The following is a 26,926-nucleotide window of genomic DNA, read 5'->3' as shown; positions in this document are numbered from 1 at the left end:
TAATAAGGAGTGAACATGAAAATGAAAGCTGAAACAGCATAAAAAAAGCGTACGTTACTTGCAAATTATAAAATAAATATAAATTTTAAGAATTTCAGCAACACACAAAAATAAAGCTTTCGCACGAGCGTTTGTTTGGTTTTTCAACTGTCAAAATTTTACTCTGCATTTGGCACAGCAAAATTCAATTTATTTGTACACCATAGCAAATTTTTCCACCCCGTCTCACCACGGAGAAAAAAGTTACCGATTGGCACAGACCCTTAGAAAAACGGTACTACGATCGAAATGTAGAATAGGTATAATCGTAAATTTCGAAGATTGATCGAAAGGAAACGGAACGCAGAATACCAAAGTTGCCAAACGGAGAAAATTTCGATTCGAGTCGAAATGCAGAATAGGGCTGATTTATTGCCGGAGAACGTTTCGATTGTTATTTTCGTGGGTTTATATATAAAAATATAGTATAAGTAAAATATACTGTGCATGATTGTAAAAGTCATCATCAGGGAACGGATTTTATGGTAATTGCCTTTTTTCTGCTAAAGAGATGTTCGATTAAGAACGTCCACGATTTAGTTTTCCCTGTCCTTGGCCAGATATATGTACATAAATCTGGGTCGTCCCGGTTCGTAGATCCGACTGTCATGGGAACGGGCCAAGGTTGTTTCTCCTACGGGTTGACATCGAAAAGACAGAGTAATAAAAGTCGCAAAACTGAGCTTTCCACAGAACTCGTATTACTGTTATCAGATATTTTAAATTTTTCGCAGAGCACGTTTTTATGACCAAACGTGCCTATGTATCTACACCTTTTCAAACAATATTTCAGAAAAACACAAATGTATTTCAGAAAAACTCAAATGTATTTCAGAAAAGAGCAATGTATTTCACAAAAAGCGAAATGAAAATCAGAAAAAACACAATTTTTTTACAGAAGAGGCCAAATCAAGGCACATTAAACAGGTAGTATCAGTAGAGCAAAAACAACATTTGCGTGTATTTTGTTGTTGCTTCTGGTATCGAAAGTGTCAACAACTGTTCTAAATTTTTTCTTCTAAATCAAAGCGTGCCAAAAAAAAATTATAAAAATAAAAAATTGAAATTGGAAAAAATAAAAATTGATGCAACTTTCTTTCCTAGTAAATTTGTTTGCTTCTCGAAGCATTGATCCATCCTTTGCAAGGCCCAGTAATCAGCGGTCGTGCTGCCGAGTTGGGCGAACGTTCCAAAAGCTGCTATTCATGTATGCTGCTATGTTTTGTATGGAAAAAGGTTTCACAAGCAAATGGATTTTACAACTTATAATTTTCGTGAGAAAAAATTAAAAATATTTGACATTTTCGAGACCAAATAATTTGAAAATAAATCAAATCAGCTGCTCTACTGATACTACCTGTTCAATGTACCTTGGGCCAAATGATTTTCAGTAAAACACAAATGTACGTCAAAAAATGGCAAATGTATTTCAGAAAAATATTTTTAACTTGGAAAACCTCCGAGTGTATTTCTCACAATTCGTCGTTTGTCTTCGTAGCGTATGGACGTGTGAGAAGTTGCAGCGGAATTTTGGAAGTGTTGCTGAAGAGTGGTGGCAGTTATCAATTTATCTGGTGTTCGACGCATAATATTAGTTTGATTTTATTAAAGTTATAGTTGCTGATTAAAGTTGTTAAATACTATATAGGCACATTATTGTACACCTGAGTAGAGGTGTGTGAGCTCAAATTGTCGTTTTATATCGGGTGAGTGCTTTTTCTGTGGCTGAAAATTTTCTAAATTATAAGTAGCGGTTGTTTCATACACAAAATGGCGGACGCCTCGGCGTCGCCGAGTGATGCCATCATGGCCGGCGTGTCTTATGGACCAACGCCTGCTATTATGGGTAAAACGCAAAGACTAGAAAAAAAGGGAGACCTGCTCCAATTAATGCCAAAAAGAAGAAAGATAGTGGCATGCAAAATGCGAATTCCTTACTAGAAAACTTCTCTGATTCTAGCGATGATATTAATTTTGTGCAAAATGAGCCTGAAATTCCGCTGAGTGGCACGCTCGTGAAGCGTGGTACGTACAAGTTAGTTCAAACTAATCCCAGTGAAAATTGTGATACTGTGTCAGGTACAGTTATGACCAAAATTGTTTTTTGCGAGAGTGACGGTGAAGGTAAGGGGACTTGTGCCAGTGATGAGGGGGCGCATATGGAAATAGGCGACCAGGGCAAAATTAATGGAGATGAGGGGGTTTACTTAATTTCCGGCAATTGAAAAAATAGGACTGAAAAGAATAAGACGGGTGCGACAAATGTGAAGAGTAGTGACTGCTCTGCGTTTCCCGATGGAAATGCTGTGACTAGCCTTAGACAAGTTGTTGATGATGGTTTTCGGACTGAGCATACGGCATGGAACACAGGTGGGGTACAGGTGATGTCAAATGAGCGTGGAGTTAAAGGCGCTGTTTCCAAAAATCTGAATATAGAGTCTTCAAAAACTGGTGATAGTGCTGGTAATGATAGTGGGTACAGTCAATTATATCAAGTTGGCTATAGGGGGGAAGCTATTGTACTCATGGACACTTCCAAAAGTGTTAATTTTGAGAACAAAAGGTTGAAGAATGGACTTTTTTTATTTGATAAAATTCGGAAATTTAATTTAGAAGGGATGGACAACATCCTAGCCGTTGGAAGGTCCTTGTACAAGGTATTTTTCAACTCGATCGAAAATGCAAACAAGAGTGTTAGTAACAGCAAATTAAAAGAAATGGGTATTCGGGTATTTATACCGAGAAGTTTTATGGAGACGTATGGAGTAATACGACAAGTGCTATTGGATTTTCAAGAGGATGAGATTTTTAACAACATGCAATCCAATATAAAAGTTAAGTCCATTTCTCGCATCACGAGGCGTGATCCGGACAATAAAGATAGATTTTTACCTACATTTTCTATCAAGATTGGGTTTGAGGGTAATGCGATCCCTGAAACTATTAAGATTTTTTGCGTGAACTTTAAGGTGTGCCACTTTTTCCCCAGGGCAAAACAGTGCTTCAACTGCGGGAGGTTAGGCCACACCAAATTATCTTGTAGAGCCAAAAACCGATGTATCATTTGTGGTAAAGACGAAAGGTGTGTAGGAAAGTGTACTGGAAGTGAGACTAAATGTATTTTGTGCGGTGGGGATGATCATGTGTCTGTCAACAAGAATAAGTGCCCAAGTTGGGAAAAAGAGAAAAATGTAATTGAGATTATGACGATAAAGAAGATGTCGAAGCGCGAGGTCTATGACTCTTATGGGGATACACTATCCAATAACAGATTTTCTATTTTAGAAGATTATGGTACAAATTTTCCCGTATTAGGTGGGAATGGTGGAAATATACAAGATAATGAGGTTATAGTTAATAGGACTCTGACTAAGAAGAGGTATAATCAGGTGACAAAAATGAATGTGAGGCAGGAAAGGGTAGTAAATAGTAAAAGCAAAAGTACTGAGATAAAAGGAGGTAGTAAACCGGTTTTTGAAAATACTAAGTGGGAGAGAACATCGGAGATTGAAAAGCTGTTAAATATGTTAGTTGAAAAGTTTAATATTCAAGCTGATGAACCTATATTAAAGGTTTTGAGTCTTTTGGTTAAAGAAAATGTGAATGACAGACTTAAAGTAAGTTCAATCAATGATGGCAGTAAAGAACTTAATTGTCAGAGCCTGAAGGCGAATCGTAGCTATATTGAATATTTTATTGAGCACAACAGTATTGATATTGTTGTTCTCCAGGAAGTGTTTTCCTTGGGGGATATTAAAGAAGGTTACAAGTTAATAGACTTTAATTTAGTTATTAAGAATCGTCCCGATGGATATGGAGGAGTTGCTATAGGGGGTAGGAAGAATATAAAGTTGCAGCGTGTAGGGTTCAATACAGTACATGACATAATAGTGGTTAAAACTACAAATCTTGATAGAAATCTGTTGATTGTTTCAGCATATTTTCCGCCTGGAACGAATAGGTTTCTTTTGGATTATGAGATGAGCAAATTGTTATTGTTTTTGGATGGTAAAGAAGAGGTTCTGCTGCTTGGTGATTTTAATGCCAAAATGCGGGACTGGGGGTGTAATAAAGACGATCCTAAGGGTAGAGTGCTCAAAAATGCTACTATGAAGGCTGGGCTGGTATGTTTAAATAATGGCAGTCCGACTTTTGTGGTAAATAGGGTGACTCAGCAGGGTCTATCTGTGCTGGATCTATCTTTCACAAATATTTCTGGAGGGTTAAAATGGGAATGTAATCTGGGATATGTTGGGGGAAGCCATCATAGGCCTATTGTTATTGAAGTAGAAAATGTAGCTAAAAGGCCCAATATGTTTTTGCAAAAGAGAAAACTTGATTCTGCTCTTGCGGGTTGTGTTGTTAGTGGGGGACTGGATAGTATTGTAAATGCAGTACAAAATGAGATTAAGAATGCGTCAATTGATTTAAATTCTCTCAAAAGATCCCCTAAGGCTTGGTGGAATGAGGAGCTAAAAAAGCGTTTTAGGCTGGTTTTGGCGGCAAGGAAAAAAGCTGCTTTAACGAACTGTGTTCAGGATTTTGAAAAACTCCGACAATTAGAGGAGGTGTGGAAGAAAGAGGTAAAAGAGGCCAAAAGTAATAGTTACAAATCTAGAATAATGCAATTGAATGAATGTCCAAACTCTGGTGATGCTTGGAGATTTGTTAATCAAGTTAAAGGAGGTAGATATGGTACTAAGTGGATTAGTGAGGATAATGGTAGATATCTCACCCATCTTAAGAATCAGGTGGATCAGCAGGGTGGCAACAGTGGTTGGCGAGTATTAAGTGGACCCAGTATGGTTAATGAAAGAGATGAGGTAGTTAGTTTCTTGGTTGAGGATCTGGATGTAGTGTTAAAACGTAAAAAGAAATCTGCTGGTGGAGCTGACAAAATTACGTTTGATATGGTCAATAAACTGCCATATGAAACGAAATTATGTCTTGTGAGAGAGTTAGAATCTTGTTTCAATAGTAACATTGTAAAAGAGGAGTGGAGAACGATTAAGATTGTTCCGATTCCAAAAGCCAATAAATATTTAAGTGATTTCAGGAATTTTAGGCCGATTTCATTACTTTCCGTTGTGGTGAAATGTCTGAACATGTTAATTAAGGATAGATTGAATAATTGGGTTGAAAGTAACAATATCTTACCATGCAATAGCTTTGCGTATCGCAAAGGGAAGTCGGCCTCGATGTGCCTAAATGAATGCTTGCATTGGGCTGGTAGGCTTAAACAAGGGAAAAAGAAAGTGTTTATGTGTGTATTAGATATATCTGATGCTTATAATTGTGTTGATATCTCACTGCTGGGGGAGATTCTGGCTGGGTTTAGGGTGGAAAATAAGATTCGTAACTGGGTGGTAAATTTCTTTTCCAGGAGGGTTTTGGTTTTGGGAAAAGATAGGGTGGAGGTTTCAAATGGTCTTCCTCAAGGTAGCTGCTTATCGCCACTGTTGTTTAACCTATATACTGCAAGTTTGCACTGCTTGGGTGATGATAACATAAAAGTCTTTCAGTTTGCTGATGATTTTGCGCTATTATGTAGCGGGAACAGTTATTGTGAGGCAATTGATAGGTTAAATTTTAAGTTAAATGAAATTAGAACCATGCTTAATAGCTTAAATCTGAATATTAATGTCAGTAAAACTAAATTTCTATTAATGAATTCAACTAGTAATAAGACTTTTTCGCTTAGACTGGATGGGACGGAAGTGCAGCAGGTAAAGAGTATTAAATGGTTGGGTAGGACCATTTGTGCTAATGCGTCAATAAGTAATCATGTGGATAAGGTAAAAAGCGCTGCAAGCTCAGGCAAAAATCTGATTAAGAAGCTTACGACTATTAAGGGGGGGTTGGAACCCAAAGTGGCTATCAACTTCTATAAAGCCTTTATTAGAAGTAAAGCTGAATATGCCAACACGACTTATGCTAATGCTCCTCGAGGGTTTAATAAGAAACTGCAGGGTGTTTCAAATGATACGCTAAGGAGGTGTCTAGGGCTTCCACTAAGTTCTCCTATTCATGCGAGATTTGCATTGGCTGGTGAGCTGCCGCCTCTTTAAAGGGCGGAATGGCTTGTGGCCAAGGAATTAGGCAAGCAATGGCTTGTGAATGAAGAACTGAGGAAAGATTTGATGGGCGAGAGCTCTGTTAAATCGAGCTACAGTTTTATTTATTCCAAGTTTCGACATCTATTTAACAAAATTAATGTAAATGTTACTTTTAGTAGACATACTAATTTTCAGGTGGAGAGTTCTTCTTTGGGAAGGTCCAAGTGTGAGTTTAGTAAAGAGCAACTAAATAGCATATTCAGATATAAATTTAGCAAATGGGCTGAGGAAGGGTGTTATCTGTTGGCTACGGATGCATCAGTTGTGAATAATGTTGTAGGTTTGGCTTTTTATGACCCTCAGGAGAAAATTTCGGAAATGTTTAAGCTGGATGGGAAATATTCATCCACGTTTGGAGAGTTAGTGGCGATTAGACAAGCAGTTTGCTTTTTACTTAAAAAAAACATAAATAGGTGGGTCATAGTCACGGATAGCCTAGCGGCGGTACGGTTGATAGGAAAGAAGGCTTCTACAAATTTTATAGTTGCGTCCATTCACAATATGATTTCTAAGTCAAATTGCGTCAGTGCCATGTTGGTGTGGGTGCCTAGTCATGTAGGTATTGGAGTTAATGCAAAAGCGGATCATTTTGCAAGGGCTGCAGTTAGTGAGGGATTACCCATCGAAATGGATCTCACCTTGGGGGAGGCTGTATGTAAAATTCAAAGTGCTATTTGGACTGAGTGGGAAATGGAGTTTAGAGAAATTAGTTGTACTAAAGGTAGTTTTTTTTGCGGGTAATATCAGTGATATCAAAAGGCGTCCTTGGTTTACTGACAAAAAAATGTAATTTTGGTGTTCATGATATCAAATTAGTTAACAGGTTGATGATGGGGCACACATACGGTAGGACGTTTTTAAGCAAATTTCTAAGAGGTGTAAATGATTTATGTGATGTATGTGGAATCAGAGAGACTAGTGATCACCTTTTTTTTCAGTGTAAATTTTCAGCCGCTAGAAGCACGTATACCTTTTTTAACAATTGTAATAATTTAAAAGATTTTTTTAATAATTCTAATTTGTATCTTTTTAGTGAGCTAATACACTTTCTACACAAGGTAAAGCTGAACAAAGTCCTTTAAGGTTAATGAGATTGAAATATAAATTAATAATAATAAGTATAGTAATATATTTGTACATATAGTTATGTATATTAGAAGAGTAGAGTTTGGAAAAAAAAAAAAAAAAAAAAAAGATAAAATTTCGAGTAATTGAATTTCGTAGTTGTGATATTTATTGCAAAAGACTGTTCATCAAATGATTGTATTGCATTTGTATGGCTGTGATTCGCACCCTTGTAGTGCTTACTAAAGTACAATTCGAGTACAAATTTAAAAAAAAAATATATATATATAAATAAATTAAATTATAAGAATAATAGTAATTAAGAATGGAGTCAATGTATTCTGTTTAAAAAAAAAAAAAGTAGATTACTAATTTTTTTGGGTGTAATTCCAAATCTCTGAAGTGCCTAAATTGCTTTGTGAGGTCAGTTTAAGTTACTTAGAGTTAGTTGATTATTTTACGTTTTTACTTCTAATATTGTCATTGTGTAATTCTTTGCGTCTTAGTTTTTCTGTTTCAAGTTGTAAGCCACCACTCTTGGTCTTCGTGGGATCTTCCCTTCGCTGGACCTGCCTGTGTGGATATACGCTTACGACAAAGACGAACTAGAACTTGCTAAAGTTGTTTGGACAACCTGGCCCCTGAGGTTAATAAGATACCTGGCCAACGTTTTAATGTCTGACGACATTGCTTATTAAAAAAAAGGAGTGTATTTCTGCTTGATTTTCAGAAGAGGTGGGTTTGGGAGCAACGTAATTTGCGATTTATTGTTGTTCAGCGAAAATGCACCAACTATGCTGGACTTGAGCAAGTAGTGGGCACCCACCCTCTTGCGCCTGGGCCATACTCGTCGATGCTGAACCCCTTGAGAATGTTTGGGCTAAGGTAAATAATTATGCTAAAACTAATAAGAGCGTTCAATCAACGGATGGGCCGAGAGGGGTAAAAAGGCGACTGAAGTACATGGATCAAATAATAAAGCAAGGGAAACTACATATATCTATTGCGATTGTGCTCGTGCATCAAGCCAAAGCATCAGTCTCTTTATTTCTAAATTATAATTGATGGTAATGTCCAATATGCGCAACCACGGTTAAATACTTAGTTGGAATTTAGTTTCGAAAATAAGACACTTCTCCAACCATCTTACCTCAATAGTCCGCGACATAACACAATGTTTAGATGTGGAAGAGACTGATGCTCTGGCTTGATGAATTTCTGAACACACCCTGGGCCTATTCTGGAATACATAGAGCTTCTCTGAAATACACTTGCCCTTTTCTGAAATACATTTGAGTTTTTCTGAAATGCATTTAAATAAATAAAAATTAAAAAAATCTCCATATAAATAAGGCGCACACTAATGTACTTTCATATGCTGCATAGATGGTAAGACTGCTTTTACACAGTTCAAGTATTGAATTCAATTCTGCTCGCATGTGGAAGAGAGGGGTTGAGAAGAAAAGGGACGAGTACGCATGCGTCTGTACCGTCAAGTCGTTTCAACTTTCTTGCTTTGCTTTTGGCATTTTCGTTGCTTTTCATTTAAAGAACCAAAAACTTGAATTCAACAGAATTGAAACGTGTAAAAGCAAATAGAAAACACAAAAGCGAATGAGCAAGAATTGCTTTCAAGTACTTGAATCATGTAAATTGGGTGTAATTTTTATATGTAGAAAATAATGTCGTCCAGGTTTTTACAAAACTAATTTTTAACTAACGAAAGCAGTGTTTTGGTTGTTGTTGTTGTTGTTGTAGCGGCCACATGTTATGGTTGTTTAATATATTCGCTTACATCATAACATTTTAGCATAAATAAAAACTTGGAAGCACACTTTGAAGTCACTTATGATTGGACTTCACTTGGTGGCTGTCTCAAGTGTTCCGGCATTTCTTGTATTTCGGTTTTCGTAGCATTTAAAGCAACACCTTCGGGTAGATTACGTTCAATATACTCTAGAAAAGTGTCTAACGTTGAGCCGGTCAATTTGTGGAAATTCAGGTATCGGAAGTATGTGCGGACTTCGTATTGAACGCGATGCTTCTTATAAATGTGCACCGATTTCAGAAGAGTCAAGCGGTCATGGTGTGCCTTGCGCTCAGCCCAGCTGGAAATTTAAAAATGAACTAGCACCATGAATATACAAAATATGTACATACATAGCACATTAGAAATGTACAAATACCTACCATTTTCCCACTTCAATGTCCAAGTGATTTGCTGCCGTCGTTGCAAACCACGCATAACTTTTCAACACCGCCGGATCAATTCCTCGTAATTCAATTTCCAGTTTACTAAATAATTTATCCTTTTCAGCAGCTATTTCATTGATAGACGCTGGTGCAATGGTTGCTAGTCCTTCGCCAGTGGTGGCTGCCACATCAGTACTATACAAAGCTGTAGTCAGGCGTGACAGAGGTAGGCCAGCAGATACGCGTTGTGTTAACAAATTTCGGACAGCCTGCGAATGTAGAAGTGTTAAATATTCACCAATTTTACTATTAAAATTAAAAAAACTTACCGATATCATGTTCCTGAAAAATTTTGTTTGTGTTTTCGATAGAGGTTATGCAAGCTAAACAGCTGACATGCATTGTTGTATTTCCATTTTTGTCGGATGCACCCAACCAGTGTTGAAGGACTTAAAAATAAAAAAGGTAGAACAAACAAATAAAATAGCTAAAAAAAGCTATATGGTCCGAAATAAGCATTAAAAAAGCACAGGCTTTGGAACACCTAAAGAATACTGTACTTTGAGCTAGAGAAAAAAAGTGGGCGTGGTTCGGCCCCTTTTCCGGATTTTAACGGCATATTTTTTTTTTTGTGCAAATTGACAGGGGCGGCGATAGGGAGGCTGAACGTGGAATTTTTAACATTTTCAAAAGCTTATATTTCAAAAACTGTTGAACCGATTTTCTAATTATGGACACTGTTGAAAAGGTGATTGAAGGGCTTTTCATTCGATATATATATCTATGTATATAATGTATACACACTGCGAGAAAAGGTAAAAAACGAAATAATGGCATTTTTTAAAACATATGTTTTACTTTAAAAAATTCGTAATTAAATATATTAACAGATATGTTTATCAGAAAGAGCACAAAAATACCGTTAATTTGATATATGACCTGTAGCAAAAAATTTTTATGGACATCATAGATTAAATATATATAAAAATATAGTTTTATATGACAAAGCAAAAGCGCCGCAGGTGAAAATTTGGAATAAAAAATCACGCGATAGAAAATCTTACTCTCTTTAGTTTTTACAAAAATTGAATTAAAATTAAAAAAATACTAAAGAAATTGTATATACAAACCATTTTTTTTAATCACCTTATTTGTTATAAGATTGAGTTGTAGAATTAAATGGATAATTAATCAAGCTACGCTATCCACAGTATTTTTGCGTAGAATTCCTTTCTGCATAGGCGGTCATCGGCGTAGAATACTTCTTTCTGTGTTACCAAATAAAAGGGGTTGAAAATCTTTTGCAGAAAACATATAACATTAATACAGTTGCTTTATTGCACTGCTGACAGTTGTACTTAAACCTTACTATATAAAATTATACGCCAAATTAAAGGTATTTTTATGGTCTTTCCAAAAAACATATTTGTTAATAGAGTTAATTACGTTTTTTTACGAAAAACATACTTTTTATAAAAAAAAATGTTATAATTTCGTTTTTTTACTTTTTCTCAAAATATTACCTTTCCAACTGTGTCCATATTTTGAAAATCGGTTCAATAGTTTTCAAAATATAAGCTTTTGAAAATGTTAGAAATTCAACGTTTAGCCCCCACCTAGCGTCGCCCCTGTCACAAAAAAAAATTTGACCATTAAACTCAGCAGTAATTGGTGCACCACGTCCACGTTTTCTTTTTTCTCTAGCTCAAGGGTCGGTATTCTTTAGGTATGCCCAGGCTTTTCATCATTTCATTAACTCTGACATATGTTTGTACAAAGAGGTGGAACAAATATACCACCGGGCAAAAAATCATGAAAGCCTTGTGCAAACATTTTTGAACACCACACCATTTAATAAAACAAAAGAAGGTAAATTTATAAGAAAGGACAACTCTTTACTTTGAAAAAGTGCCGCGCCGATTTTGACCGTATCTGAAACGTTTGCAACAGGAATTAAGGCCCGTCCACATAAAACTTTGGCGTTGGCTGACTGATGAATACATGAATTCAAATGCAGCCGTCCACATAGCCAAAATTCGGCAACGCTCACGTCAACACAAACCAAAAAAATGGCCAACTCTCATCTTTTCGCGTGCGTTGCTCGTCAGCTGTTGCAAATAAATAAAATTGTGTGAAATATTTTCCCTTTTTAATCAAGTTCGGGCAAGAAATATCGTTTTTAATGCAATTATTGATATGAAATATTAATTTATCTGTCGTTAGTATGTTAATTTAGTGGCCCAAGCATTCGCTGCCAAGCGTTCATTGTAGCAAGCATACTTTTAACGTGCGCTCTGTCAAACCAACGCCAACGCCAAAGCCAACGCGAAAGTTCTATGTGGACCGGCCTTTAGGGAAGTTCCGATATAAGTAAATACGAGTATGTACTCGATACTTTTGTTTCAATACCAACTATTTTTTGTTCTTGAATCGTTTTATCGATACCTTCTTAGTATCGAAATAAAAGTACTTGTATCGAATAGATTTGAGGAATTTCCATATCTTTTGGTCATATTTTTTCTATGGAAAATAATTGCTTCGTTTTTATGAAAAATAATTGCTTTAAGTAATGGCACCGCCAAAATCTAAAGTGGGGATATATTTTTACAAAGTGCAAGCAATGCTTTGTAGCCGTAACGTTTTGTGGGAACCTTTCAAAGGTTTAATATTTTGTCTAAGTAATCGTATTTCTACTAATGTTACTAATAATCAAATAAACATATCGATACCTCAACTGAAAATGTACTGAAAATATTTGAGATAGGGCGTTTTGAATCGGTATGTGAGATAGGGCGTTTTTGTACCGAATTCTGAAAGAGGGTTGTCTTGTAAAGTTTTCTGATATAAGGCGTTTTTCAATCAAATTCTGGAATAGGGTGCTTTTGAAAAGTTTTCTCAGATAGGGCATTTTCAAACTGGCTGCTGAGATAGGTCGATCTACCCCTCAGGTGTCGCAAAAGGTATGTCACAGATAACGCCTGAAAATTACTTTCGCTTTGTTGCATATAAAATGATGAAAAGTTATCGATATAAGTAGGTATCGATACATTCGCTTCCCTCATATAAGTAGTATCGAAATAGCGCTTTGAGTAAACTCATTTGAGTAGGTATCGATACTTTGATGGTATCGGAACGTCCCTAACAGGAATTTGTCTCCGTTTTGACCAAGGCGAATTTATACAAGGTGGTGTTACTGGCGAATTTAGATTACAACAACGAAAACCACATGTATTTTGTATGGAGGGTGTTATGTCAAATCTCAATTCGCTCCAAAATTCGTGTTTACATGAATTTTGTTTTTGCTTTTGATGGGTGTGTTGTCAAATCAGTAAAAGCACAAACAAAATACATGTAAGGCGAAGAAATCAGCTAATTTTACAACACCACCTTGTATAAATTCGTCTTGAACACCACCTTGTATAAATTTGCCTTGAACACAACTGAGAACAACGCGAATTTGCGTTGGGTGCAGCACGTGCGTTGTTTTGACTTTTGATTTCCACAATGGAGCACGAAGGTAGCTTTTATTTTCTTATCTTTTAATAAACCAGAAATTATTAACATTTGCTCACTTTAGATATTCCTGAACTCATTAATGAACAGGCCAGTAATTCTGCGAATAGCGATGATGACGAGGATTTCAGTGATGTTGACGAGGAAATGGAGACGGAAGCTGTGCAATGTTTGTTCTGTAAACAGCAGTTATCTTCAGTGGAAATAGGTATTGAACACTTGAGTAGTTTGCATAGTATTGACTTCCATCGACTGAAATTCAAATTTCACATGGACCAGTATTCATTTCTTAAATTGATAAATTGCATACGTTGGGAGAATGTGACTGCAGAAAGAATTTTGGCAGCAAAGGAACCATTTTGGAACGACGAAAAATATTTAAAACCAAAAGAATACGAAGCATGGTTAAGCTATGGTACGTAATTATATTCACTGCATTTACAATTAAGTAAACAAATATTTACTTGATATGCTTGACATGCAAAGATTACGATGAAATGCCACTTTTGGCTGAGGCAGACTCGGAAGCAGTTAACATAAATGATGCAAGTGCAACACAATCTTTGAATGTTTTAAAAGAAAAGGTCAGAGAGTTAGAACAGTTACTAGAGCAAGCAAGTGAAGATATGACAAAAATGCGCAAAGGCTTTCAACGACTGTTGGAGAAGGAAAAATTGCCATCAATTAGCATTAAAAATGGAAAAGTAAAGGCTCTCAATTCCGTCGCAGCCCTTTCTGCTGAAGCTGACAGTGGATATTTTAGTAGTTATGCACACTTCGGCATACATCACGAAATGTTGTCGGTAAGTGATAATTCCTCCTATGAAATGAATAATAACTGATTTTTTTTCTTCGTAATAAGGATGTCGTACGCACCACAAGTTACCGCGATGCGTTGTTTTTGAACAAACCATTCGTGAGCGGCAAAGATGTACTTGATGTGGGTTGTGGCACCGCAGTTCTTTCAATTTTCGCATCGCAGGCCGGCGCGAAAAATGTAATCGGTATAGATAACTCCGATATAATTTACAATGCCATGGATATTTTGAAGTAAGGTCCCTTCCACGTAAACTTTTCGACATCGCAGGTAAACAAATTTAATTTTTAATGACTAGGCAAAATGACATCAACAATGTCACACTGGTAAAGGGACGTTTGGAGGATACTACGCTACCACAAGAAAAATTCGACATCATAATTTCTGAGTGGATGGGCTATTTCCTACTGTTCGAGGGTATGTTGGACAGTATAATTTATGCCCGGGATACACATTTACGAGAGGACGGAGTGTTACTTCCAAATCGCTGCACAATGAGCATAGTTGGTTATGGCAATGAGACCCTCTACAAGCAGCAAGTGAGATTTTGGGATAATGTATATGACCTGAATATGTCAAATATGAAAAAAGAAGTATTGCATGAACCTCTTATAGACGTGGTTGATGCGCAGCACATACTCACTGAGTCAAATCTAATAGCGGATTTAAACCTGCGGAAAGTTGATTTAAATTATTCCAATTTCTCTTACCAACTCAATCTTAATTGTACAAAGAACGGAGAATTATCGGCATTTGTGGGTTATTTCGACACATATTTTGACCTTCCCGTACCAGTGATGTTTAGCACTTCGCCTAATAACAAGCCAACTCATTGGAAGCAAGTGGTATTCTTTTTGGAGCATCCACAGAAAGTGAAAGCTGGAGATATTATAATAGGAAACCTCATATGCCGTCGCAGTAGAAATAGTGCGCGATCTCTTGATATCACTATAGAGGCATTCGGAAAAAAATATTCCTATTACTTGGATTAATCTATTAGATTGGCCACTTTAAGATATAAAAAATTGCTTTTGGTAATTTAAAATAGGCAGTGTCTACACACACGCGCCTCGGTAAAAATCAGCGTAGATCTACGGTAAAATTACGTGGATTATGTGTTGCCGGAGAAGTGGGGCAGAATTTTTCTGCGTACGCTGCCTACGGCCGCGCTTAGAGATGATAACCCTTACTACTCAAAATGCTCATTTCTGTATTGCCGGAGAAGTAGCACAGAACTTCTTTCTGGGTAGGCAGCCTTCGGCCGCGCTTAGGGGTTATAACATTTACTACTCACAATTCTCCTTTCTGTGTTGCCGGAGAAGTGGAATAGAACTTCTTTCGGCGTAGTTTTTACCGTGGCACGTGTAAGTAGACACTCCCTTTAAAATAGCGTTCAAAAATAAATGTGTACATTGTAGATCATTAGAAATGAGTTTCATTATTGCTTAGATTAGTAAATATTTTAAGAAATTATTAAATCTAAGATTCTAACAATTTTCATACCTGAGAGCACTTGTGTAGGTATTATAACGGTTGTTTGTATCAGCCTAAGAGCCCCGTACACTGCTGACTTTATCGGATGCCGATGGGGCTTGCTTGAAATACATGAAGATGTAAGAGGTACGCACACTATACCACCTTAATCGCATCCGAAAATGTAATGGAGAGACTACGAAGTCTAACTAAATCGGCGGCCGATAAAGTCTTTGGTGTGCTTGATGATATAAATTCGCCTTGGATGAAATCCTGTATCTCAGTAGCCAGTTCACAACCTCGGCCCTAACATTGGTTAATAATAATAATAATAGATTGGTGCTTATACATATGCTAGTGTTTGGTCGAGCTTCTCCTCCGATTTGTGGTGTTCGCATTGATGTTGTCAAGCAAAGGGGAGGGATCTACAGTTGTACGGTGACTCCGAACGGCGGTTGTATTTTTATGAGAAGCTGTTTTTCATGGCAGAAATACACTCGGAGGTTCTCCATTGCCTGCAGGGAGGCGACCGTTGTTATTTTAATTTAATTTAAGAAAAAAACTTTTTTTTTATTTTTTGAGTTGACCAGGGCTTGAGAGTGAAAGTGCACACTGCTTATCACTACACCACAGCGGCCGCCAATTGGTTAGTCTCACTAAAAAAGCTGTTGATAATTTTTGAAACTGGACATTTACCGCGCCTACCTCCCATATAAACTTAGTTTACAGGTAGATATACGAAAACTAGATACATCAGTAACTACCGAAGCCACTACACTCAAAACTCGCTAAAGTTATTTGCCCTTAATACAAAAAAAGCAATAGTCGGGTTGTGTAATTCACTTCCATGTGAATTTCGAACGAAGTCGTTTTGAATTCAAATTGATGGGCGTTTAAATTCACTCGGAGGTGAATTGCAGAACCTGCCTGAATCTGTTTAAAAATTGCCAAACTGGACCAAAATTAAGCGCGCAACACTGCGGTTGTGATTGCAACTCGAACAAGCCCGCCCCTTCCCATATAACGGTAAATATCAGAAATACGAAAACTCCGATATTTCAATAACTTAGGACGCTAATTTACTGCAAAATAATACTTACAACAATCTCTTGACAAGAAATAATAGGTTTTTAGGAAATATCCCGGTAAACGCTTTATCAATTTCTACCAACTCGGTTCACTTATTGCATTAAGAACCATTTTCTCTAGTAACCTTAGAAATGTATCTGCCCTTTTAGTGCAAAGGTGGTTTGCAGAAAGTTAAAAAAAAAAAACGATATTTAACACGTTCACCCGGTATATAAGGTTCCGTTTCACGCGATGTTATACTCTTATACATGTTTAATCTACTTTTGTTATGCAATTAGCTCTTGGGGTTTGACAACATTTTTAATCTTTTGGAAAATACACATTTCGGCCCCTTTGCGCAAAATTATTTTTATTTAACATCCAGTAGAAGAGTACTTGTTTGGATGCAGTTCTGCTGCGGTATTTAAACTGTTTGTATATGCAGAGTTGCGAAGCATTGCAACCATACATTCACCCCTATTCTGGTTGTGGTAAGTCATTCGCATCGACAGTCGTTCGTTGAATTATGTCGTAAATAAAACCATTAATGACAGATTTTTTAACGTTTTCAATACTTCTTCTTTTCGAAAGGATAATAGGAATACAAATTCGTGGTAGATCGGAATAGGTGAGATTGCATATTTTGAACATTTGATAAAACAATGATCACCATTTCGGAATTTTCCTTTTTTAAAACACCAATGGTAACCAAAAACAAAAAAAGCATCAACTTTGCTTCTGATGCGATGACTACTCTTGCGATGCGATGATGGAAAGTATAGATTGGGCCGTATGCGTAAAATCTACGCAAATGCTTTTTCTTAACATGTCAAACCTTTTAGTCAGTTTGTTCGAATACATTTAAGTGAAAGGTATGAAATTTTAAGCAAAAGCAATTGCTTAGTTTTTATGCATACGGCCCATTGTCAACCGATTGCAGTTGCAATGAAATTACAGTGCAATTAAGTACAAAAAATACTTTCCTGTAAAACTTGGTTTTTGTAACATACGATAATTTTGCGCAATGGGTACACGATCAACCCTCCATCTTTACCAATAAACCCGTTTTTACGACTCATAAACAAAAGCAATGCACGCTAAAGGAACTGGCAAAGAGAAAAACACTTATCAGTTACCCTATAAAATATGGGAGGAATTTTGCAAACACACGCAAAAAAACGTGCACGGGTAGACTTTTTGTTTCCAATTTCGTCCGAGAATTTTCAAGTAATGAATAAAATTTACCTGTTTATGATACTTTATTTGGACAGCTTTTGCTCATATATATATATGTAGTTTCTTTCAGACATCGCTGAACAGACACAGAACGTTAGCGTGATAATACAAAACAATTAAATTATTTCTACGCATACCTTTTTTACAAACATCGAAAAAACCACAAAAGCAAACTGAATCCTCTGTACCCCTGTACCCACACAATGTGAGATTGACATGTAGTAGAATTAAAAAAAAAAGATATTTATATATAACTAAAAAAAAAACTGTGGCAACAAAACCAATTAGGCGTTGGCGCTTTCTAGTTCAGATGCTGGTATTTCAGGCTCTTCGTCATTATAAACATTTTCGGCCATCTGCCAGACTTGCATAATATTGTCCTCTGATACTGAACAAATTATCCAAGGTTCATTAGGATTCCAGGAAAAATCTGAAATCTTCGCTGTATGTCCACCATGTATAAATAATAGCTCTGGGGGTCCATCTTCGGCGTCTTCTGCGCTCTGCTCTTCGCCTATTTTTGATAAATCCCATACGTGCAGGCGGCGATCCGTTCCAGACGATGCCAAAATTGTTTCATTATGAGGTGACCATTGCACTTGGAAGATTTCATCCTTATGCGACTCAAAGGAATGCAACTTTAATTTCAGATTACGTAAATCCCATAAAGCTACAGTCTTATCAGCAGAACCGGTTGCCAAAATGAACTCGGAGTATGGGTTAAAACTTAAACAATTTACTTCAGCTGTGTGCGCATCCACCGTATGTGAAGGCTTCGACGTATTATTATTACGGGTGTCCCAAATCATTAGTTTTTGATCATCGGCTACAGAGCCAAAAAGGGATTCATGCAGCAAATGCCAAGCAACATCTTCTACTACTGCGGTGTGACCGGTAAATATGTTTTTTGCATCAATTACTCTGTGCTCCTTTGGAGTAGCATTTATATCCCAAAGGCAGATAGTATGGTCATCAGATGCAGATAGAAGATAACCTTTAAATAATAATTGACAATTATATTTGGTTTATTATTCAATTTCTTCACAACTCACCATTTAGGTTCGGATTCCACGAGAGACCGTAACCTTCTTTCTGATGTCCTCGTAAACGTAAATCCGGATGACATTCTCCCGATGGTTCTGGCTTACTAGGATGTTTCGTGTAATCAAACACAAGTACATCACTTGATGGTGTTTTAGTTGCAATGACGCATGCGTTTTGCGGCATATAACGTGCCCGATTAACTTCGCCTTCGTGATTGATCTTAATTTCGATTTCAATCTTCCCACAAACCGAACCAAATCCTCCAAACTCGCCTTTCTCGTTGTCATAGTGTGAACCATCAAACTGTGCGTCCTCACTGGGTAACTGAACGCTCGCAATTAGCAAATGATTTTGTTCATCCGAAGTATGAGTGCCCAAGATCAGACGATGTACTGAATAGTCTTTACCCTCTTGCTTAGTAACGTCCGGTAGCCACTGTGCGGTTAGCGACGGCCATTCCAAGGCGTGTGTCATTACCAGGTCATACAAAAAGGGCGTATTTTTCTTCCAAATTTTATACTCCTCATTAATGACACGCTCCTCGACAGCATCATCAAAAGACTCAGCTGCAAATAATACAATTTAGAAACGTGTAGTTTGCGATTTACTATCAAAAGACGAGTATAAACCAGCGTCTGTAATATGGAAAAAAGACGCTAAGTAGATCTTACCATTGTCACTTCTATCAACCATCTTTTCAGGAATAATATTCACACCGCTGGCTTTTGCTCAAAGGCGCCAAAACAACAAAGCAACAGCGGCGAAAGCAACAAAGGCAGCGACGCAGACAGAGCACTCACACGGAGGTATAAAAAAGTCTATAACACTTTTAGTAGGCAAATCACGAAATTTGTTTATTCGAGACGTTGCTAGCAGTTTAAATTTATATTAAAATGGCTGCAAACATGGAAATATTTGTAGACAAATGGTTGCACAAAATAAATTCACCGGCAGCAAGACGAAACGATCAGATACAAGCTGCAAAGTTTTTTAAGTGAAGTTGGCTGCATTTTTTCGCTAAAAAAGCGGCACAATTGGCGTTGCCAACCATAAATTTCTCCAAAAGAATCGGTGCTGGATAAAACAGTCGTTGCACGCGCAATATATACAGTTTACAAAATTGCCTAGGTATCGCAGTATACTGTGCAAAAAAATCGCCTTTTTTGGGTGGAAGGGAAAACCCCGCAATATAAAACAAAAGGAGATAGCTATCAACTTGGAATAAAAATTTGTTAATTTCAATTCGGCCAAAGATCAAGACGCAATAACCACAATTACAAATTATGGTATATTTTCCCCATGGTCAAATATGGGGTTTTGCCTTGATGGTCACGGATATTACATAATCACCCGTATTGCGAGCGTAGACTAGTAGTAGATAAAGGACTCTTATTCGATTATCGCTTTTCCATGGTATTGCGAACGTCGATTTCTCATTCAATAAGCGACTGTGAATAGTTTTTAACTCTCATTTTTCTACAACTGTTTGTTTGTGGGAGGACGAGCGACTATAAACTATTAACACGCACTTATTGAACGAGAAAACGACTTTAAAAATACCACGGATAATCGCCAATTTTATACACAAAAAAAAAACATGTTGAATTGTTTGCTTGTAATATTTTATTTACAGTTTCAGGTAGAATGGATATCCCGGAAAATGTGAAGCGTTTACGAGTAAAAAAAATTGAATTTATAACATAGCAAAATTGTATTTTTAACTTTAGATAATGCTTAACGTGGTCATATGAAATGAAAATTTGTTGTTTAATCCTGTACAGCACTGATACATACATATATACTTAAGATAAAACTTGAAATAAATCTTGTAGTGTCGTCTTATAAATTGTTGAAGAAAATTTTCGCAACAGCTTCAAATTATTGTACTTTTTGGCTTTCGTTTTAATGATCATTTTTTGTTATACATACTTGCTCTCAAGTAACATTTATTTCACATATTTTAAAGTCAATGTCAAATATATTTATCAAGTCGTGTCTTAGCTAATAATTTCTTAAGACTATTTCTAAATTTTCATATCATTAACATAAGCGTCCAGTTCGGCATCCAATTCAGCTGCCGTTTTCTCTGGTAGTTTGGGACGCCCACCACGTTTGGGCCCGGCAGCCCCTCTACGATTAGGTGGGCCACGGCGTACTCCACTAGTTGCTGCAATTACAAGTAAGTTAAAGCAAAAGGCCTTTGTAATTTATTCTATCATCACCTCCACGTCTGGGTGGTGGGGCTGAACCTGTTCTGCGTTTGATTGGACTACCACCAACACCTCCGCCAATGCGACCGACTCTTGTCAGAGCTGAAACGTCCGATGTGGTTAATTGAATATTCATTGGTCGGCCATCTAGGGGTACGCCATTGTATTGTTTAATAGCCTTTAGTGCATCTGAACGACGTTCGAAAACAACATCAGCAGTACCTTTAAAAAACAATGAAACAATTTAGTTAAAAGAAATAGTACAAATAAATATAGCTCAAACAAACCCAATGAGCGTCCAGAGCGATCATAATGCACGGCTGCCTTCTTCAGCGGCCCGAATTCGGCAAACAACTCCTGAATATCCGAGTCCGATACACCATAATCCAAGTTGGAGACAAGTAACTTTGCTACTTCAGATGATCCTTTTAAAATACCACGTTTTGGCCCGTCGTACATGTCGTGTTTCCATGCGCTGTTTACATCGCCCTAGAGGAAGTAGGAGTAGTAGGTTTTGATGGAATTCTTTTTGTGATCAGTTGTTGTTGATGTTTTGTTCTGGACTTTGCGATCTAAGGAATTTTATGTTCTGGTTCGATTACGATCTCCCATAGCGTCGCTGCAGTTATACAACCTCACTCGCAAATGCGTCTTTACGTATATATGACCATTGGTCACTAACGCCTACCGAAGTGGCAGTGGCGGTCAGTAGCACAAAGTGCATTTTACGCGCCAACGAGTGAACGTAGTGGGAACCGCTGACATATCAGTCGAACGGTAAAATCAAATCAAATTAAATATGTAATTCAAAGAAAATTAAACATAATATTTCTAAGCAGAAATTTACAATACTATTAAAATAGTTATCGTTCAATTTTACGGGTTAAAGTAGTATAAAATAACTATATGGGAAATGGTTATTGATGCAATATGCTTTGAGGTATATGTTGAGCTCCTGTTGGGGCCAACGCAAACAAGAGCAACGCTATTTCCTCGCATTGAATCAGCCCTCTTCTCGAATATAATTCATTTTCCGCCATCCAAAGAGATTGTAGTTTTCAGCAAGTCCCGTTGTGCAGCCATTTTATGCAATATTGACATCTTTGTTCTGTATATTTCTCGAAAAGAAAATTCACAATGGGAAATGTATGTTGCTATTTTTTTACTCTGTTGGCCATCTTAGTTTGTTGATAAAAAATAACCAAACAGAACTAAGTTTAGCAAAATGAGGCACATGACTCCACAAATGTTTTTTTTTTTTTACTGCGGAACGCTAATTTTACTTTCAATTTATGAAATCCCACGCATTGTTATCCATTTTAATTTCGATTCATTTTATTTCAATTTCTTTACCCTTGCGAATTTAGCCTTTTGTATTCCCCCGCCGCGATTACGTCCTTTTAATGTAGCGCCACCAGCGGGTCGGCGACGTCCATCAGCATTACCGCCGCCTCGAATTGGTCGTCCACCTCCACGACGAGTTATGCTAGGACCACGTCCGACAATAGGTTTTGGCTTTTGACTTTTAATAATTTCGTCCAAACTCATATCAATTTTATCAACCATGGTGATCTGTTTTTGTGTGGTGTCTATTTATAAGTTAAGCTTTCACTTTAAAGTAGCGGTTAAGCCCTCTGGGTTTCAATTAACTTTGTTAAAAATGATGAAATTTTAATTTTAATCGCGCACGATCTCCCGTTCACACCGAACCACAAAAAGAATTCACGGAAATAAAATGGCGACCATTACAGCGATGCAACCAAGCGTAGTATAGGGTTGCATTAAGTTTACCTACTGATAACATGGGCTCTACACGATCAAGCACTTGCTTCAAGTTGCAGACATAAACTTTTTTTGCAAACGTGCTAACACCATGATCCAATTCCACAAGATCTGACAAGATGAAGCAAAAGAAAAAAGTAATTTTCTGGCTGATGTTTGTAATTTCGGCGCCATGTTATTTTCTGTGCAAAGTAAACAAAGAATATGAAGACGAAGCATAAAGAAGAAATGCAAGCAATGTGGTGCATATGTTTGTGCTAACCAATTTATTATTTTTGTACGTGTTTTTTGATCCAATCCCCGCGCACTTCATTTTAATTACATTTGCACAAAAAAATTACTTAAAAGTCACTGAAATAAACCACCGACAAAATACACATAAAGAAAGAAGCAAAACAGAAATAGCAAACTTCAAAATTACGAACGTCACACACTTTTTTCTCAATTGCTATTACAAATGGCTGCTTCTCAACCGGGCAGATCGTTCTCTGCTAAATAACTTAAATATATACGTTTTCTATACCTGCAACTTTATTGGCTTTTTATTTGATTTTGACATACAATGTTTTGAACCATGATAATACCATGTTCTGACCGACATCAAAAACATGTTTTCGTTGCTAAAACTAGTTTTCGACCCAAAACTTGTGTTTTCGTCAATGTAAAATCTGTCAAACGAAAACAAGTTTTCGCTGAAAACCACTTAAAAATTCACGTTCCACTCATTCCAATCGGTGTCTGCACTAGTTTTTTCCGATTACTTATCGAAGTGGAGGTCATATTTTATCATCTTTAATACGCCATTTCGGATTTGTTGTTAATTGGCTGACCAAAATAAAATAAGCATGGAAGTAAAAGGTTGTTAATGAAAAGAAATTGAAGGAAAAGTATTTTGCATTTGTCAATGTTATTGTGGCTTGTTAACATTTTATTTTTAATGTTTTTATTGAGCTTTGTACCACGATTGTTTATTAGGAAAATTGAAAAAGCAACAAAGTCTAAGCGGTAGAAGTTATAGCACTATTAGCGGTAGAAGTTATAGCACTATTAGCAACAAGAGTTTACGGGAGTACATAGCTCAGTGGTTAACGCTTCTGACTTTGAACATCGAATTCGCAGGTTCGATCCCTGCTGAAGTCTAGAAAAAAGAAGTCTGATGAGGAGATGTGGTGATCTCCGAAATAGTGCTATAACTTTTACCGCTTAGATTTGTTGCTTTTTTAATTTTCCTAATAAACAATCGTGGTACAAAGCTCAATAAAAACATTAAAAATAAGATGTTAACAAGCCACAATAACATTGAGAAGACATAGTTTAGGAAGAGCCTGCCTGAAACTATACAAAAAAGGAAATAAGCAAATGGATGTATAGAATTGACAACAACAACCACGCTGTCGAGTTTAAATAGCGGCAAATCAGCTGCACTTGATAGTAGTTGGTTGAATAAGGAAAATAAATTAGCAACAAGAGTTTACGCGATGTACATAGCTCAGTGGTTAACGCTTCTGACTTTGAACATCGAATTCGCAGGTTCGATCCCTGCTGAAGTCTAGAAAAAAGAAGCCTGATGAGGAGATGTGGTGATCTCCGAAATAGTGCTATAACTTCTACCGCTTAAGAGCGAAATACACCACACAAGCGGTTTGACAAACCAAGCGAAATTTCCCTTTGCTTCAAGCCATTTGTGCTGTGTAGAAGGTTTGACAAACCGCTTGAGGGAAATTTGAGCAAAAATCAAAATTTTTTGATTTTCTGGCCGCCATGTTGATGTTTGATCAAACCGCTTGCGTTGTGTATAGCAAAATCGCCTCATTCGCAACGAAATTTTCACCGAGTAAGGACGTAAGAGAGGAAAATGAAAGAAAACCATAATATTTAGCATTGCGAACTGGAAGAAAACTAAAATTCTTTGCTTGAACGAGTCATGTTTGCATGGTGTATGGCGAAATGGGAAAAGTAGGTTTGAAGAATGTTTGACAAGCCGCTTGTGTGGTGTATTTCGCTCTTTAGACTTTGTTGCTTTTTCAATTTTCCAAATAAACAATCGTGGTACAAAGCTCAATAAAAACATTAAAAATGAAAAATATTTTGGTTTTGTATTTGTGCAGCAAAACTGTAAACAATGGATGTAAGAAATGTCAACGAAAACACCAACAGTCGGTGTGAACAGCCTTCAGCACACAATCCCAAGACTTGTTTTCAAGGTGTTTTCGTTGTCGGTCAGAACATTGTATAACACGTAATCATACGACCTTTTACAACAAAAAAGGGAAGTATCTCTCGAAAGAGATGATGAAAACAATTCAAGTAAGTACTCGATACTTTGCCGATACTGACTAGGTATCGATACTTTCAGTCTTTTGAGTACAAGTACTCATTAGAGTGATACCTTAGTGTTACCGATTGAACCCTACTCACAGCGAATAGAGCAAAAGACGTAAAAGCAAACTTCACAAACGTTATTTTCTTTCATTTATTTTATTTTTCATTTTAACAGTCTGGTAGCACATCCGTTTTATGTCAATACGCAAGCGGCCATTTACGCTAGTTGAAGAAACAAAATATTTAATAAATAAAATATAACTGTACATACAAAAACATAGTGAAGCAACAGTCAGCTCAGAAAGCAACGAAAACAATTTTTTTTGTTTTCGTCGCTATGCTCTTTGTCACTTTCTTCGCTTTTCGCTTCACTATGTGCTGCTACATTGAAAAATAAAGGTTTGTTTTTGTCACTATTATTCGAAAATGTCTTGTCGCTCTCTTTGTCGCGTCACTATGTTCTTTGCCTAATACATAGCGTCGTTTACTAAGCAAGTAAAATATTTTAATACTAAATATCTCAAAACCAGAAGGCTCCCGCACCTAAAAGTGGGTATATCTGAAAAGGACTCCAGCTTTCCAATGGTATCACTTTTAATCCCCGAATCGGGGGTCTCCATTTCAAAGTGTACCCTTTACTTTTCAAAGAAAAGAACATGGCGTCGAAATTACAAACGTCAACCAGAAAATTACTTTCTTCTTAGGAAATTAAGAAGTATTACACTATATTAAATATTTCTTGTGAATACATTTCTTGAATCTTTCAAAAGCTTTATTGGATTAAAATTAAATTGATTAAAAATTAAATTAATGGATTGCAATCAATGACGTTTTCTTAACATATTCATTTCACTTAAATTCATGATATTTTATTCCGCATAAATCTGCGGTTGCCAAAAATTTACTGCTGTTGGAAAATATTTCATTTCACACAGTAGATTGGCAAAACTGTCTCACCAGAGTAAACGTATTATTCACCCCACAGAACTTTGTCACCGATTCACACACGCCCTACATATGAAAAATATCTTCGTATTGAAGATAAATCTAGACTTATGGCAACACTGCTAGTCACTGCAGTCTGGTGCACTCTTCGAATAAACCTAAGGGCCTGTACGGTCGGTGTTATGTAGACGGACTTTTGATTGGCAAACAATATGGCGGCTGCCTCTGTTTGGTGTGAGGTGGTTACGTCGAGTTTGCCACAGGGTTGCATTTTCTTAATGGCTTTGTTTTGATTGGCAACCTTCGGTAGTTTGCTGCAGGGTTGCATATTAATAATGCTTTTGGTTTTACTGGCAACGTTCGACAGAAATTGTGTAGATATGCACGTAGGAAACATAAAAAAGCGTTAAAAATGGATAACGAAGTATACGGTATTATATGTATGTTAAAACAATATGCAAATAGTGTTATATTCTGGACAGAAAATCAAAGAAATGTTATAAGGTGTGGAATAAGACTCATTGAATCTTTGCTGATGCTCGGAAATATTAGACGCCCCAGATCTTGCCGCGCAGTTATATGGCGTCAAACTAGAGATTCTGAAGGATCGTATGCATTTCTTCATAGACATCTTAAAAATGAAGATTTGTGGTCATTTAAGAACTATGTCAGGATATCAGATGGACAATTCGACCAAATTTTAAATTTGATTAGGTGCGACATAGAAAAATGTGTAACAAATGCTAGAAACGCCATTTCGCCAGAGGAACAGTTAGCGGTTACGCTTCGGTATTTAGCAACCGGCGAAACTTATCGCAGTTTAGCATTTCAAACGAGACTGTCCCATTCATTCTTGGTTTATTGCATCCCAAAAGTGTGCAGAGCAATTTGGAAACGTTTAAGTCGCTTATATTTAAAGGTAATTAAAAAAAAATGTGAAGTGTTAAGTTTTCTTGAAGTCAAAGTTAAGGAGTGAGGTTAAGGAGTGAACACCAAATATAAAAACAAGTGACATAGACCCTTAACCATCTTTACCTTATATGTTTTAATGAAATTAAGTAAATTAAATATTAAAGTCAATTCAATAAATATTTATTAAAACG

At 36.7% G+C, this 26,926-nt stretch overlaps 4 protein-coding genes across 4 annotated transcripts; 1 reads left to right on the top strand and 3 right to left on the bottom strand.

Annotated features, from left to right (window-relative positions):
- Positions 1–7,950: 7,950 nt before the first annotated feature.
- Positions 7,951–9,849, bottom strand: LOC118753711 (28S ribosomal protein S10, mitochondrial-like). The gene is made up of 4 exons (XM_036488579.1): positions 9,743–9,849; positions 9,411–9,682; positions 8,884–9,328; positions 7,951–8,613 (listed from the first exon to the last, which is right to left on the bottom strand). The coding sequence occupies exons 1-3, from the start codon at positions 9,749–9,751 to the stop codon at positions 9,067–9,069; spliced, it is 543 nt and encodes a 180-aa protein (XP_036344472.1). The 5' UTR covers positions 9,752–9,849; the 3' UTR covers positions 7,951–8,613; positions 8,884–9,066.
- Positions 9,850–12,764: 2,915 nt separating this feature from the next.
- LOC118753708 (protein arginine N-methyltransferase 1-like) lies at positions 12,765–15,172 on the top strand. The gene is made up of 5 exons (XM_036488577.1): positions 12,765–12,930; positions 12,991–13,341; positions 13,413–13,729; positions 13,789–13,976; positions 14,042–15,172. Exons 1-5 carry the CDS (start codon positions 12,918–12,920, stop codon positions 14,733–14,735), a joined length of 1,563 nt encoding a protein of 520 aa, XP_036344470.1. The 5' UTR covers positions 12,765–12,917; the 3' UTR covers positions 14,736–15,172.
- A 2,352-nt stretch (positions 15,173–17,524) lies between these two features.
- Positions 17,525–19,514, bottom strand: LOC118753709 (probable histone-binding protein Caf1). Its single transcript, XM_036488578.1, has 3 exons — positions 19,236–19,514; positions 18,573–19,130; positions 17,525–18,514 (listed from the first exon to the last, which is right to left on the bottom strand). Exons 1-3 carry the CDS (start codon positions 19,255–19,257, stop codon positions 17,805–17,807), a joined length of 1,290 nt encoding a protein of 429 aa, XP_036344471.1. The 5' UTR covers positions 19,258–19,514; the 3' UTR covers positions 17,525–17,804.
- Positions 19,515–20,436: 922 nt separating this feature from the next.
- On the bottom strand, positions 20,437–22,516 carry LOC118753707 (THO complex subunit 4-like). The gene is made up of 4 exons (XM_036488576.1): positions 22,128–22,516; positions 21,062–21,263; positions 20,787–20,996; positions 20,437–20,731 (listed from the first exon to the last, which is right to left on the bottom strand). The coding sequence occupies exons 1-4, from the start codon at positions 22,338–22,340 to the stop codon at positions 20,589–20,591; spliced, it is 768 nt and encodes a 255-aa protein (XP_036344469.1). The 5' UTR covers positions 22,341–22,516; the 3' UTR covers positions 20,437–20,588.
- Positions 22,517–26,926: the final 4,410 nt, after the last annotated feature.

This window comes from Rhagoletis pomonella, unplaced genomic scaffold, assembly GCF_013731165.1.
Source record: "Rhagoletis pomonella isolate Grant_MI unplaced genomic scaffold, Rhpom_1.0 Rhpom_scaffold_02769, whole genome shotgun sequence".
Lineage (NCBI taxonomy): Eukaryota > Metazoa > Arthropoda > Insecta > Diptera > Tephritidae > Rhagoletis > Rhagoletis pomonella.
This window is presented reverse-complemented; position numbering and strand designations above follow the sequence as displayed.